General features: G+C 42.9%; 1 protein-coding gene across 2 annotated transcripts in view; it reads left to right on the top strand.

Annotated features, from left to right (window-relative positions):
* GNG12 (G protein subunit gamma 12) overlaps positions 1–8,363 on the top strand; it is a 153,622-nt gene extending 145,259 nt beyond the window's left edge. Inside the window, exons 3-4 of one of the 2 annotated variants that reach the window (XM_023730949.1) lie at positions 5,454–5,572; positions 7,989–8,341. In XM_023730949.1, the coding sequence (XP_023586717.1) occupies positions 5,480–5,572; positions 7,989–8,114 (219 nt within the window). In that variant the 5' untranslated portion in view covers positions 5,454–5,479 and the 3' untranslated portion in view covers positions 8,115–8,341. Of the gene's footprint in view, positions 1–5,446; positions 5,573–7,988 lie in introns of those variants that run through there. The other variant, XM_023730952.1, reaches the window with a different exon arrangement.
* Positions 8,364–14,021: the final 5,658 nt, after the last annotated feature.

The raw sequence follows: 14,021 nt of genomic DNA, 5'->3' as shown, positions 1-14,021 counted from the left end.
CCCCAGGCCCAGACCTCCGTGTTTGCCTAGTAGCAGCAGCAGCGAGAATATTCCTGCTTAGCTTGCAGATATGAGAGGGGAGACCTTTTCACCAGGGCACTGGACAGACAGACAAATCCCTTCTGCACCAGAAGGGGTGTTGCCCAAACATGATGTGATCAGCAAGCCCACAACTCCAGGTCACAGAGTGTTAAGGTCACCCTTGATTATGAAGCACATTGAGGGATGCCAGGTGAGGCCCTGAGTGTTTGTGAATCACAGTAATTCCTTCCTTGGTGCAGTGGGGAAGGTGTGGTTTCGGGAGTGCAAAAGCTTACAAGCTGGAGCAAGGCTTACAAGCTGGGTAACTCAAAGTGAGTCTTTCTAACTTCAGTTGCCTCATCTATAAGATGAGGATGGCATAATAACAAACTTTACAGGATCATAGGGGAGCTTCAGAGAAGAGTGTTGTGAAAGCAGTGTGTGTGCTCTCAGGTTCTATACAAATACCAGGTATTGTTTGCCTTGGAAGCTGTTCTTGGTGTAAGAATAAAGTAAGCCTTTTATCAACCTAGTAGCAGAAACAAACAGCGAAGCACCCCTGCCATTGAGGGAATACCAAAGAAAACCCTCTGAGGTGTAGCAGTGTTTGGAGATGTCTGTCTGCCCCTGCCCAGGAGGTGCAAAGCAGCTGCAAGTGGGGAGGAAGTACTCAGCCAGAACACCAGTAAACACCTCCTGCAGCCCGGGAATCAGATAGCACTGCCCACCTTGCACCACCATGAGGCACCTCAGCCAACTGAGTTCCTCAAAGAGGCTTCTTAAGTTAAAACAATATAATTATGATCTGATTTCTTTATAGGAACAATGTTATAATAGGAGATCATTTTCTTTTCCAGTCGCCCAATGTACAACTTTTTCTAGGACTGATCACGAAGACCCCATTTAATTGACATCAGTGCGATTCCTATACAATACTCAGTAGAAAGTGTTTTTGTTTTTTTTAATAAATCTGTGAAACTGTAAAGTCAACCCACCACATAACTTTTATCTAATTTTCTAGGTGGGGTTATCCATATACCAGCAGAGTGGAGGGGATTTCCAGAAGAGAAACGGTACTTGAGTTTCCAGAGGGTCTGGCGGGGCAGGAGGTAGTAGAGGAAGGAAGTGTCTAATTACTTGTTTAATGTTTGTCTCCTGAGCAAGATCTTAAGCTCTGTGAGGGCAGCAGCTGTGTCTGTCTTGCTATTGTTGTTAGCTACTGTCGAGGCAGCCAACAGCTCATGGTGACCCCAAGCATAATGGAACCAAATGCTGTCTGTCCTATGCCATCCCTATGATCGGTTGTGGATCAATCCATTGTTGATCCATAGGGTTTTCATTGGCTGATTTTCAGAAATAGATTGCCAGGCCTTTCTTCCTATTCCAACTTAATCTGGAAATTATGAAGCCCGTTTAGCATCACAGCAACACACGAGCCTCCCCTGACAGATATGTGGTGGCTGTGCATGAGGTGCATTGGCTGGAAGTCAAACCCAGGTCTCCTGCATGGAAAACGAGAATTCTACCCCTGAGCCACCAATGCCTCACATGTCCCACGCTGTGCCTGGTACCGAATACTGCTCAATAGAAATATCTTGCATGGATTTTCTAGAGTCGGGGGCCTTGAGGATTCCCCGGCGGAGGGGAGCGGGGAAGTGACGAGCAGGAGACGCCCTCTATGAAGGGGCAGGTCAGAACACAGATATCACAATGGGGGAAGGACGCAAGAAGCCCTAAGCTGGCAGGCGTGAACTGTGAATTGCTAGCTGTTTTTAATCATGACTATAATGCAGTCAGGAAGTAAGAAAGTCCTCAGTGTACTAGATGCAGAGTTTCCCATCAATTTGTGGGGGACCTCCCCAAGCATTTTCTAAAGAGCCTGACCATGGAATGTTTGCTTAGGGCCTTGCAGTGGGAACAGTGACTGATGGAGTTCTGAGACGTGTGAACTGTTCTGCAGTTACAGGAAAACTTGGTGGGATCTTGGAAACTTCATGCCCTGGAGGTTGCGAGGAAGAAGAGAATGCTTGGTGTTATTCTCATGCAAAGGGAACATTTAGAAAGTCCTTAGGGTGCAGCGTGGAAACCACAGGCTGTGCAGAAAGGGTGTCATGTTCCTGTTTTGGAGGCTGAGGGCCGATCCTCAGAACCGGTGCCAGCTGGGAAGGGAGCCCGGTTTAACATGCTACAAGGAACAAAATACGTAACCGCCGCACTGTAAGCCCAGGCACTTCACGCTGTTCACAGTGAGGTTTCCTAGTGCCCAAGCCCCATTTCAAAGTGTCTGTTAATAAGCACTTGCCTAGTTGCATAGACTGAGCTAGGCTAGCTGCTGGGTGTGAGCAAAATACCTGAGGAGGAGACCCCAGGCCTCTCCTTCGGGTGGGACAGGATGGCTGAGGAATCTGAAGAGGAGCCAGCATCTCAGGGTTGAAACAAGGTCTCCCAAGGCTTAGGACAGGCAAGGCCACCTTGCCCTGCCACATATTTCCCCTTCCAGTTTCCTGCATTGCTAGTGCTTCCCTGCTCCAAGGGGACTCTTCTGCTGACTGTCATTCATTCCATCCTGCCCTGGCAGTGAAGTGCAGCAGAATGGGCAGTTGCTGTTAGCGGCCCCCAACTCATGGCAATACCACGCACAACTGAGCAAAATGCTGCCCAGTCCTGCACATCCCCATGATTGGTCATGGATAGGACCATAGTGATCCACAGGATTTTCATGGGCTGATTTTCAGAAGTAGATCACCAGGCCTCTCTTCTTAGTCCATCTTTGTTTGGAAGCTCCGTTGAAACCTGTTGAGCATCATAGCAACACGCAAGCCTCCACTGACAGATGGGTGGTGGCTGTGCACGAGGTGCATTGACCAGGAATGGAAACTGGGTCTCCCTCACAGAAGGCAAGAATTCTACCACTGAACCACAGATGCCCCGTAGAGGGGCCTTTTGTTGTTAGGTGCAGTTAAGTCAGTTCCAGCTCATAGCAACCTTATGTATAACAGAACAAAACACTGCCTGGTCCTGCACCATCCTCACAATTGTTGCTATGTTTGAACCCATTGTTGCAGCCATTGCGTCCATTTCGTTGAAGGTCTTCCTCTTTTTCACTGACCCTCTACTTTACCAAGCAATAGATTGTCCTGGGGACTTGTTAAAAAAAGAAGTGATGCTCGTAGCCCACCCAGACCCAGTCCATTGAGACTCATTGACCAGGGAGGGAGGCAGACAGATAAACAACGAATTCCAATACCTTGTGCTATGTGTGACCCCAAAGGATAAAAATTATTAACAGCAAATTGTAAACTTTCACTTAAAGCACAATGATAAAAAATAAAAAAATAAAATTATTAACAGCTGTTTATGGAGTGCCCTTGGTCTTATGCCAAACACTTGATGTGCACTAGCAAATTGAATCCTTGAAAACAACCCTATGTGATGGGTAATAGTATCCTCATAGTACAGCTGAGAAAACTTGCACTCATAGAGGTTAAGTTGCCTGCCTGGTTTCACCCAGCTAGTAAGTGGCAGAAGCAGGATCCAAACCCAGGAATGTGAAGCTTGCTGCTTAGGCTGTATTTCAAAGTCCTGCACACTATTAAAAGCACAGTTTGATTTGTGCATTTGACTCAAAGCTTCTTTTGGCCATAGAGGGTGTAAGCACCATCCCAAGTCCTTGAACTCAGCCTTTGGGAGCATTCTAAGTCTTGTGGAACTCTGTGTACAACACCATAGTGCCCACATGGTAGAGACTGTAGAGCTTGTGGGTTGCTGGTGTTTTTGTCAGCTGTGTCCGGTCTAAGCTTTTATGGCAGAATTGCTCTGTGCAGCTAAGGCCCCTCCAGAAGGTTGAGCCAGCCTGGGTTTGTGACTGGCGCAACCATGCTCTGAGACTTTGCTGAGCCCGTGCATAGTGCTGGGGAGGAACACCTACTGTCCACCTGCTCCCATGAGTCATAAAACCGCCACACTGCCACCACTGCCAGGCCTGCCAGCTCGGCGTTTTCCCCAGTCACCACTCGCTTGAGAGGGAACTTAGCCATATATGGCAGGGCACTAGGCAGTGCTTTTCCACAGGCTGGCCTTCTCCTTGGAATGTGCAGTTGGAAAACCAGGGCGGTCGAAGCTCGAGGTCCAGGATGTTTCCGTTGATTTTCACCAGGTGGCTGGGGAAAGAGGAAAACAAGGCAGCCTAGAATACAGAGGCTCAGGCCAGAGGAGAGAGTCAGCCCTTGAACAGATTATGGGGTAACAGGATGAACAAGTGCCCTGGCCACCAGCCTGAGGCCAGAGGGAGATTGGAGGAGGGAATGATAAAGTTGTAAATATTTCAGGCTTTCGGCTACTCATTGTGTCTTATTTGACATGTCCTATGGCTCTATCATTGAGGATCTTTCAGCTGAGAGATTCCTACTTTTTCTTAAAGAAAGGCTTCCTTATATGCCTAACTAACCTCCTCCAAATGATCGAACATCTTGATAGCACCTAAAAATGCACTTTTTGTGCAGAGTTTCTTGGAGGCTCTCTCTTTAGGTGTTTTCAATTGGCAGGACTTGTATGAGTGTACTAGTTGGCTAAGAGAACCAAAATGGAATAAAATTACACCTTCTATTAAATTAGATAGCAGTAATATTAAACTGAAGAAGCCCTGGTGGTGCAGTGGTTAACTGCTCAGCTGTTAACCAAAAGGTCAGCGGTTTGAACTGACCCTCTGGTAAAAAGATGTGGCAGTCTGCTTCTGTAAAGATTTACAGCCTTGGAAACCCTATGGAGTAATTCTGCTCTGTCCTGTAGGGTTGCTATGGGTCGGAATTGACTCGGCGGCAATGGGTTGGTTTACTATTAGACTGGAGTGCTGAAAATGGTTAACATGCTTAGCTGCTAACCGTAAGGTTGGAGGTTTGAGTCCACCCAGAGACTCCTTCGAAGAAAGGCCTGTTGATCTGCTTTTGAAAAATCACCCATCGAAAACCCTATGGAACACGGTTTTACTCGGACACACATGGGGCTGCCGTGAGTCAGAATCCATTCCTCGGGAACTGGTTTTTAATATTAAACAGCACATGAAGTGTGGCCTCTGATGGCACATGCTCATGTTTGCTAGAGGGGCTTCTCACTACTGCAGGTGTTTGTGTGTCTTCATTTCCTCTTGGAAAAGCCTAGAAAAGGCGACTTGTATGCTGCATGTTGGGGTGCACTGACTAAACTACTAGTATTGGGCTTCTACAAACCAAAGATTTGTGAAGGTGCTCAAATAGCAAGCTTGGACGCCTGTGCCACCCATCGGAGTGCTGAGGGGTATTTTAGTAACTGCTTCCGAGTGGTTGTGATGCCTGGGAAAAGGCCTCCTTCCCCTTTAAAGTAACGTAAAGCAACATGGCTGTTCAGCCAGTTTAAAGATGACTGTGATTCACCTTTAAAAAAGAAATCCTCTTAAGATTTCAGGTAAAAACAGTAATTGAAGATGTCCAGCAAAACAGCAAGCACCAACAACATAGCCCAGGCAAGGAGAACTGTGCAGCAGTTAAGATTAGAAGCGTCCATTGAAAGAATAAAGGTAAGAAGCCTTGATTGGATTAGATGTGCTTTCTGGTCAGTTCCAGCTGCTCTCCAAAGGCCGGGCCAAACTTCAGAGAAGGTCATGTCATTTAGGAGTTCCAGGATGGTGCAAACAGTTAATGCACTCAGCTGCTAACCAAAAGGTTGGAGGTTTGAGTCCACCCAGAGAGGCCTCAGAAGAAAGGCCTGATGATCTACCTCTGAAAAATCAGCCATTGAAAACCCTATGGCGCATACTTCTACTCTGACACACACGGGGTTGCCATGAGTCAGAGAAGACTTGACAGCAACTGGTGGTTTTGAATGCTGTTTAACTCAGCTGGGTCCCAGGATTTTCCTAGCTGAGGGTCTCAGGATCTTAACTTTCATTTCTACCTAGAACAGGCCTTATTTTAAGAGGTGAACAGCGAAGTGTCTGAGTTCCCCTCTCTGTATGGACAGAAAACCTAAACTCTGGACAGGACTTCCTGAGGACCCACCTTCCCTGAATGAGCATGCTCAAGTCCCATGATCACTGTGTTGCAAATTGGGATGGGTTCCAAATGGACTTATAAACACCATCATCATCCCGCTGGAATTTATTAAGTGTTCTAGAATTATCAGTGCAGCTGAGGCAGCCTTGCATAATAAGTCAACAGTTAGGGTCTCCTTTTTTGGAAAATGCAGCTTTTTCAGTGTGTGTGGACTTCAGTGACCACTTTCTGCACTGGGATGAGTAATGCCAGCTGTAGCCGAGAGCCCATAGAGAAACCTAGAGATATGTCAGGTCACCTGACTTTGCAGGCTTTTCCAGCCCAGATCCCAAGGGAGGACTAAGGAATGAGTGCCCTGGATGGTTGTGACTAAAGTGTTTCCTAGAAACTGAAGCAGTCACATGATAAATTCCTCTGGACCTGGAGATAGTCACCTGTCTTCAAAACATGAGGCAGGCTGTGCCCTGCTTGACACAGCTCAGCTGCCCTGTGTTCATCCCCTGAGGACGCTGATCTGATTATTCTGCTGGATCTCCCACCCGGGCTTCTGCAACAGGGGACGGTGTTTTCCATTTATCACTCATGCCAGAGTAAGGCACTGCATCTTCCCATGCTGGTTTTGGCCCTCCTTTTATTTCCTGAAGCCCCATCTTTAACAGTAAATCTTGAAGTTCCAGAACTTGGCTTTCCTCTTTCAGAGTTTTGGCTCCAAGCCTATTATTCAGTTCTTAAACTTTGTTCTGCATTCCAAGCCCTTTTTATTGGCTAGAAGCTAAAGATACAACCTTCCCTTGATCCACGTACACTTTTTCCTTTTTACGCACCCCCCCCCCTTTTTGTTTTGAAAAAGTTCAAACCTACGGAAGAGTTATGACAATAAACACCCACATACCCTTTGTTGTTGTTGTTAGTTGCCCAGGTGTGCAGAGGAGAACTGCTCCATAGGGTTTTCAATACTGTGACCTTTCAGAAGCAGATTGGCAGGCCTGTCTTTCGAGGAGCCTCTTGATGGGTTCAAACTGCCAACCTCTTGGCTAGTAATTGAGTGCTTAACCATTTACACCACCCAAGCTCCCCATTTACCCTTTACCAAGATTCATCCATTGTCAACACTTCGCCACATTTGCTTTCTCTCTCTCTGTCCTCTGTCTCTCTATACACACACACACACACAAACTACATATAATTTTTTCTTTGAACTATTTGACAGTTATTTGCAGACATCGTGACTCTTCACCCTTAAATACTTTACCATATATCTCCTAAATACACGGGTGTTCTTTTACATAACCACAGTACAATTATCACCCTTAAGAAACTCGACTATTATCTAATACACAGTCCATTTTGAAGAGTCCAGGCCACTTATTTTGCAGAATATAACTCAATTTGGATGTGTTTTTTTTTTTTTTTTTGCCCCTGATTATTAAGTTTCAGTTAAATGTTTTGGCAACAGTATTAACAAGGTGGTGGTGTGCCCTCAGCGATGTCAGTTTGTCTCATCAGCAAGTCTCATTATCTGGTTAAAGCATTATCTGCCAGACTTCTCCATTTTAAAGGCACTTTCCCCTTTTTGGAGACGTAAGTGGCTCAGTGGTTCAAGAGCTCAGCTGCTAACCAGAGACATCAGCAGTTGGAATCCGCCAGCTGCTCCTTGGAAACCCTATGGGGCAGATCTATTCTGTCTTATAGTGTCCCTATGAGTCGGAATCGACTTGATGGCAATGAGTTTTGTTTATTTTTTCCCCCCTTTTTAATTGATAAGTTATCTAGGGGTGATACTTTGAGACTTTGATTATCCTGTTTTCCAACATTATCCTGTTTTCCGGCATTATCCTGTTTTCCAACAGTCATCTACCCAGTGGTTTAGCATTCAAATACACATTTAAAGTTTACAACTAAAGTCTTTCTTTGTTTCTTGTTGGTTTGTCTACCTGTCAGGTTTCCAAGGCGTCCGCGGACCTCATGTCGTACTGTGAGGAACATGCCAGGAGTGACCCTCTGCTGGTCGGGATTCCAACTTCAGAAAACCCTTTCAAGGATAAAAAAACTTGTATCATCTTATAGTGGAAGAGTGAAACAGTCCCTCACCTCTTCTCAACAAAGAAAATTATGAGCAGCTCCTTGGAGAGATTTCCCTTCAGCTTATTTGGTAACCACTGCTAATAACTAAAATGTTCTTACCTTGGAAAGTGGACTCTGAGGTCTTTATTCTCCAAATTGTCTTTTCTCTAAAATACCCTTTACTGATTTAATAGAGAGTAACTATCTTGTTTTCCATTTGGTAATTGTGGTGTCGTATTGGGTTACTGTTTAGGGAAAGTTGGTCTGGGCCTTTTTAAAAACACGTAGACTTTTAAATATATGTGTCATTCAATATGCCAAGTCCTAAATTGTCTAAGCACCTGTCAAGATTAAAATGCCAAGAATTACTTAAATACTAAAACCTTTTAACTCATTTTATGTTCTTAATAGAGTTTGTGCCAATTTGTACAGTATATAGTGGGGGTAGGGGGTGGGGGGTGTGGTTTTGTGTGTATATATATGCCTTTGTGTATACACATATCAAAGACCTTATTTCCTAGTTAAAACTTTTTTCTCTCCATACTATCAGTTCCTCAACTCCAGAAGTTATAAATTTATCATGAGCTGTAGGTAGGTAGAAGAAAAATTCTTTTCATAGAGTTAACTGTACAGAAAGTAAAGAACATCCTAAAGATTATATTCATTATAGATCAAATAATGAGGTCATCTCTCCTCTCTTGAATCCTTGCTGGACCTCTTGGACTACAAAAAACTGTGCCAATTAAAATTTAAAAACTAAACTAAACTGCCTTTTTATAGTATGAGGTATTAATCCACAAAGGGCCTTTGGGCTTTGATGACCCTGAGTCCGGAAAAGGGGAGGAGACCTTGGACCACCATGCTCCCAGGGCTTATGATAGGTGAGGAGTAGACACCTCTGAAGTTTCCTCCCGATGATTGGAATGAGACAGAGTGACCGTGAGCCCAGCCACAAGAGGAGCAGGAGTGTATAAAAACCAGTTCTTCTTGGCCCAACTTTTTGGTTTAGTCCTCTTTGTCTCTCCGCCTTCCCTTTATCTTTCCTCTCCTGCTAGAGCATTTATTTTCAGAGGTAATAATGTCCACCTCCCCAGTCTCAGATGGGTGGAACATGGTGGAAAAGAAACATATCCCTGAAAAATGGACAAGTGTCAAGACACTTAAGCTCTTTTCAAATATCTGCAGTTTTCATTGCTACTCTGCCCACAAACCATTCGAAGAGGAGTGGTCTGCTACTTGGGCCCACCTGTTCCAGCAGCTGGGTATTGAGTTCCTTGATTTTCCTCTGGGCATGAATATAGCCCTCACATCTTTGGAATTTCCAGTAGGAATCCTAAAAGAAGTACTCTTTTATGGCCAGAGGGTATTTTGACTTTATCAAAGAGGAAGAGAGAGTCCTTTTTTAAATGCTTGCTGAAAAGCCCAAACTAGGCCTCTGATATTTTGATTCAGCTTCAGTTCCTTAAAAGTAAACTTACTCCCAGAGTGGGCCTGCATTGTGGAATACTGTGTCCTGCCTAGGGAACTGTGAGTTTAATAAAACATTTGAAACTTCTTAAAAAAAAAAAAAAAAGTAACTACTAATGAAGGACTAAAAAAACCTAGTCTCAAAAAAAGGATTCAACTCCAAGAAGGAATTATTAACAGTGGTTTTCCCTAATTCTGTACAGTCTGCCTTCTAATGCAAGCTGCTCTGAAAATCTAATGTTTGGGCTTTGAGTATTCTGCTAATTGTGTGTGAGCAAATGCAGTACTATTTTAAACTGCTCAGATTCTGTATTTCTCTAAGTCACCTTTCAGCATTGTGAACTGCCTGCATTTTTCCAAGACCATGTGAAAATCAAACCACTGCCCTTAACCTTTTGTCATCTGCTGCTTGGTGTTCTGCATGTATACCCAGTTCCCAGGTAAATTATAGGCACCTGTTTAAGAGAGAGAAAAGTTTTACACTTCAAAAAGGTGAATTTGAAATGTACACTAAAAAGACGACTTTACATTTAATGCTTTACTTAACAAGACATTCTTTTTTTATATTTTTCTACTTACAGTTTCAGAACACTAATCTTACTTCACTCTGATTTTAACGTGTTTCTTTAGGTATTTATAATGCAGCGTATTACAAAATATTTTCATGAAATTACTTTTATTATGCCATTATATACACATTATTAGTAGTAAGTATATTCTCTAGTACTAAACATTCTCTTTTACCCAACAGAAAACAAATTTATTTTGCTATGTATTTGTTAATATGCTTGTAGTGGTAAGGAATGGATTTGAGGTCCCAGGGGATTTCGTTTTATTTTCACTGGCCAGATATAATAAAGGATAGGAGTGTAAATGTAGTATAACTTACTAACCAGGTGAAGGGCAAGTTTAAGAAAAAAAAAAAGAATCAAATCCTTTGATGCTGGACCCAAGGGAAGGGAGGAAATGTAGCTAAATGTTACTTTACTTATAACCAGAAGTCTATTTGCAAAAATATAATATATGTATACATAGATATGATATACAGAAGTCACTTTTGTTTATCAGGCTTTATTCTACTCATGAAGCCACAGTTTAAGTGTTCTGCAGTAGTTGGTTTGTGATAATGATAGAAAAACGTCCCGTGTTTTTTCTTCCAGCTGTCACTATAATGACACACATATACACATGCAACATCTTGGCTTCATCTCCATAAGCTATGTTCAATATACTGTGGCTTTAGTGTTGTTCCTGTTAACAGTAATCTCTTTTCCTTTTTTCATTCTGATACCTTCATTGGTTCATCATAAATCTGTCCAGTTGAAGCCTCAGCACCATGGCAAGATATGCTAGACAAAATTTTATGATTCCAAAGTATTTTACAGAAACAGATTTTTTTAACATTGGGAAAACGCTTTGTACACAAGTTGGTTCACAAGCAATGTGTTGGATCTAAATCCCTTTTTTTTTTTTTTCTTTTAAGGAATCGGGTTTTTAATGTCCCTACCTTATTAAAATGAAAAGTGCCATACTTATTAAAGGAAACACCTGATTTGCTTTCTCTCTGTTTGCACTGCTTTTATACTTTGCTAATCTTTACATTGTAAAAAAAAAAACTTTATACCAACGATTTAGTAATTGTGCGGCATAGGCTAATTACGTGGTAGAGGATATGCCGGACTCTGTCTTCTGATCCCTTCTGGTGACCCGGTTTCTAACGAAGATGATGTATCTGACTGATTACTCAGCATTTTGATTTAAGAGTCATAGGTCCAAGAAGTGAATCACAGTACATGTCAGTCCTTTATCAATAAAATAAATAAAATGCCAGAATATGCTGTGGATTTATTGATTTCTTGTGTGGTAGACCTATGAATAGGAAAAAAATACATCAAATCAAGTAGAATTATATGTATATTAAAACAGAGCACTTAACCTGAAGTGGGTGGCCTGGATATTTACCCTGTATTGTTTTCTAGCCAACCCTGTGTGTTGTGACTTTGGACAAGGCACTTCACCTCTCTGGACCTCCATTTCTCCATCTGTAAAATGAGGGGTTTGAAGTAGGTGGTGGCTGAGATCCCTTCCTGTTGTCAGATGCTTCAATCCAATGGTTCTACCCCTCACTGGTCCTCCCAACATGTTGGTGCTATAAGCTGCTTCAAATATAAAATTGGTATGTCTATAATGTATGATCATTTAATAGCTTGTGAAAGGCCTTTTTGTTATATAGCTTTTTTTTTCTAGTTTTATTGACTTGGTTACTGTAATAATGTCTTATTTTTAGCTGTGTAACTACAAACACACATTCTCTTGATGTCTCAGTAAATTTGCAGTTGGTATATAGTTGATGAGTTTTGTTGTTGTATACATTCTTTGGCTACTTATCTGTCCAGCATCTTATTAACCTTACCACTGTGATCATTGTGTGAAAATCTGAGCAATGGAAAGAATAAAAGCTTTTACTTCACAGATAACATGTTTCACAGCTTTAAAAGAGTTTCATTAAAACACCAGTGTTTTCTTTACTGGGTCAGTGCCTCATTGTATCATCCTACCCACTTTTTGCTCAATAAATTAATAAAAGACCACATCTCTCCCCCTTTTCCTTCATTTACTCAATTAATGTTTTCTGAGCACCTGCTGAGAGCCAGGTGCCCAGAGTCAGGCTCTGGTGACACTCTAATGAACAAGACTCACACCAGCCTGTGAGGCGCTCACAGTCTAGAAGGTAGAGGATGAGAATGATGGATACATAAACCAACAATTACAGTGCCGTGTGATAAGTGCCATAGGTAGGTGAGCACAGAATAGAGCCCAAAGGAAAGAGGGAGCAGCTCACATCACAACGTCTGAGAAGGCTTCCAAGGGAGGTGATGTTTGAGCTGGGTCTTGAAAGAGGAAGAAGTAACACTGTACACATTGGAATGGACACTTGGGAGAAAATGACTGGAGGAATAGAAAAGTGAGCTCAAAGCTAGTGTGCAAAAGGTCTCCCATACTGCTTATTTATTCCACCAGCAACAAGGAGGCAGTGAAGATTGTTAAGGACGGGAGTGATGTAATGGTTCACTGTGTGTGGAGGGCTGTTTCCCATCCTTGAGACCTAGCTGTGACCATGGAAACAGATAAGAAATGGAAGGTTATTAGACTGGTGGTAACTCAGACTCACCAATGTTTGTCGAAGGTACCCTGCCTACTCCTTTGTCTCTTCTCCCAGGCCTGGGATTCCCACAGAGATGAAGGGAGGGCAACATCATCCAGAAGGAGAAAAAAGGAGGCAGCCAACAAACCTGGTGAAGAGCCAGCAAAGCTACAGAAATGGCCCCTACTTCTGAGAACAAGTACTCACACACACAGTAGGAGCAAAAGATGGTCACTCCACCCTTCTAGGAAGAGACTGAAGAGTTTAGATATTTTGGCCAGGAAAACAGGCAATAAATGACAAGTACTTTACTGATTCTGACCAAGTTGCCAGACATTCTTGACTTTGAAAGGGGGACAGTTGTACTGAGGATGGTGTGGTTGGGTAGGAGTGAGTTTTAAAAAAGCAAGGAAAGGGGGAGAGTAGTAATGAGGCTGAAAAGGGAAGAAAACATAAGTAAACATGGCAGCTGAAATGTACACTGTCTTAATGTTATGAACCCACTAATTCAAACCTTTTCAGGTAAGAATAGGAGCTTAGTGTGGAGATGCATGTCTCGTGGCTCTTCTGGACAGGAAGGGTAATCTGTTTCTCATTGGAAAAGAGTCAGTTGTACATGTACACATGGATATTTAAGCCTTACTTGGGGCTAGGTAGTTATCTGGGGGTGATACTTTGAGACTTTTGATTATACTGTTCCCCAACAGTCTTATACCCAGTGGTTTAGCATTCAGATGGAATTCAAACCTGGGCATTTGGTTTACAACGTTTTGGCTTATAACCCTGACCATGTTTGCAGAACCTGGTTCCACCCGCACCTCTAGCCATCCTTGCACAGCCTGGCGTGGCTAGCACCTTTAGCTTGTTTTCAGAGTATATCCCAACTTGCTGTTCTACCCCATAACCACTGAACAGCACGTAACCTTTGCCTGCACATGAACCTTTCTTTTGTTCCGGTTACTGTCCGCTTATTAGAGTCATTCAAGTCTGTTAAGGCCATTTAACTGTTAGCCAGCCCTGGGCAAACATGTGCAGTCAGTTTCAGGAATCCTCACCTAACTATCAAACAATATTTCCAGAAACCAATATTTTATCTGCCCTAGAGGGAAATGCAGTCCAAGCAGATTCCTAATAATGTGTTAACAACTTCTTGTATCCGTCTGCAGAAGACCCCTGGCACTATAAAATAGAACTATGAAGAGGAATGCTTAGCACAAAGGAATGAAAGCTAATAATGAAGTTTTAGTCATCCTTGAGAATTAATTTTACCTATGAATTATTCCTGGACTCTAACTCCT

This window comes from Trichechus manatus, unplaced genomic scaffold, assembly GCF_000243295.1.
Source record: "Trichechus manatus latirostris isolate Lorelei unplaced genomic scaffold, TriManLat1.0 scaffold00003, whole genome shotgun sequence".
NCBI classification, from domain to species: domain Eukaryota; kingdom Metazoa; phylum Chordata; class Mammalia; order Sirenia; family Trichechidae; genus Trichechus; species Trichechus manatus.
The sequence above is the reverse complement of the archived record's forward strand: the minus strand, read 5'-3'. Positions and strand labels throughout refer to the sequence as shown.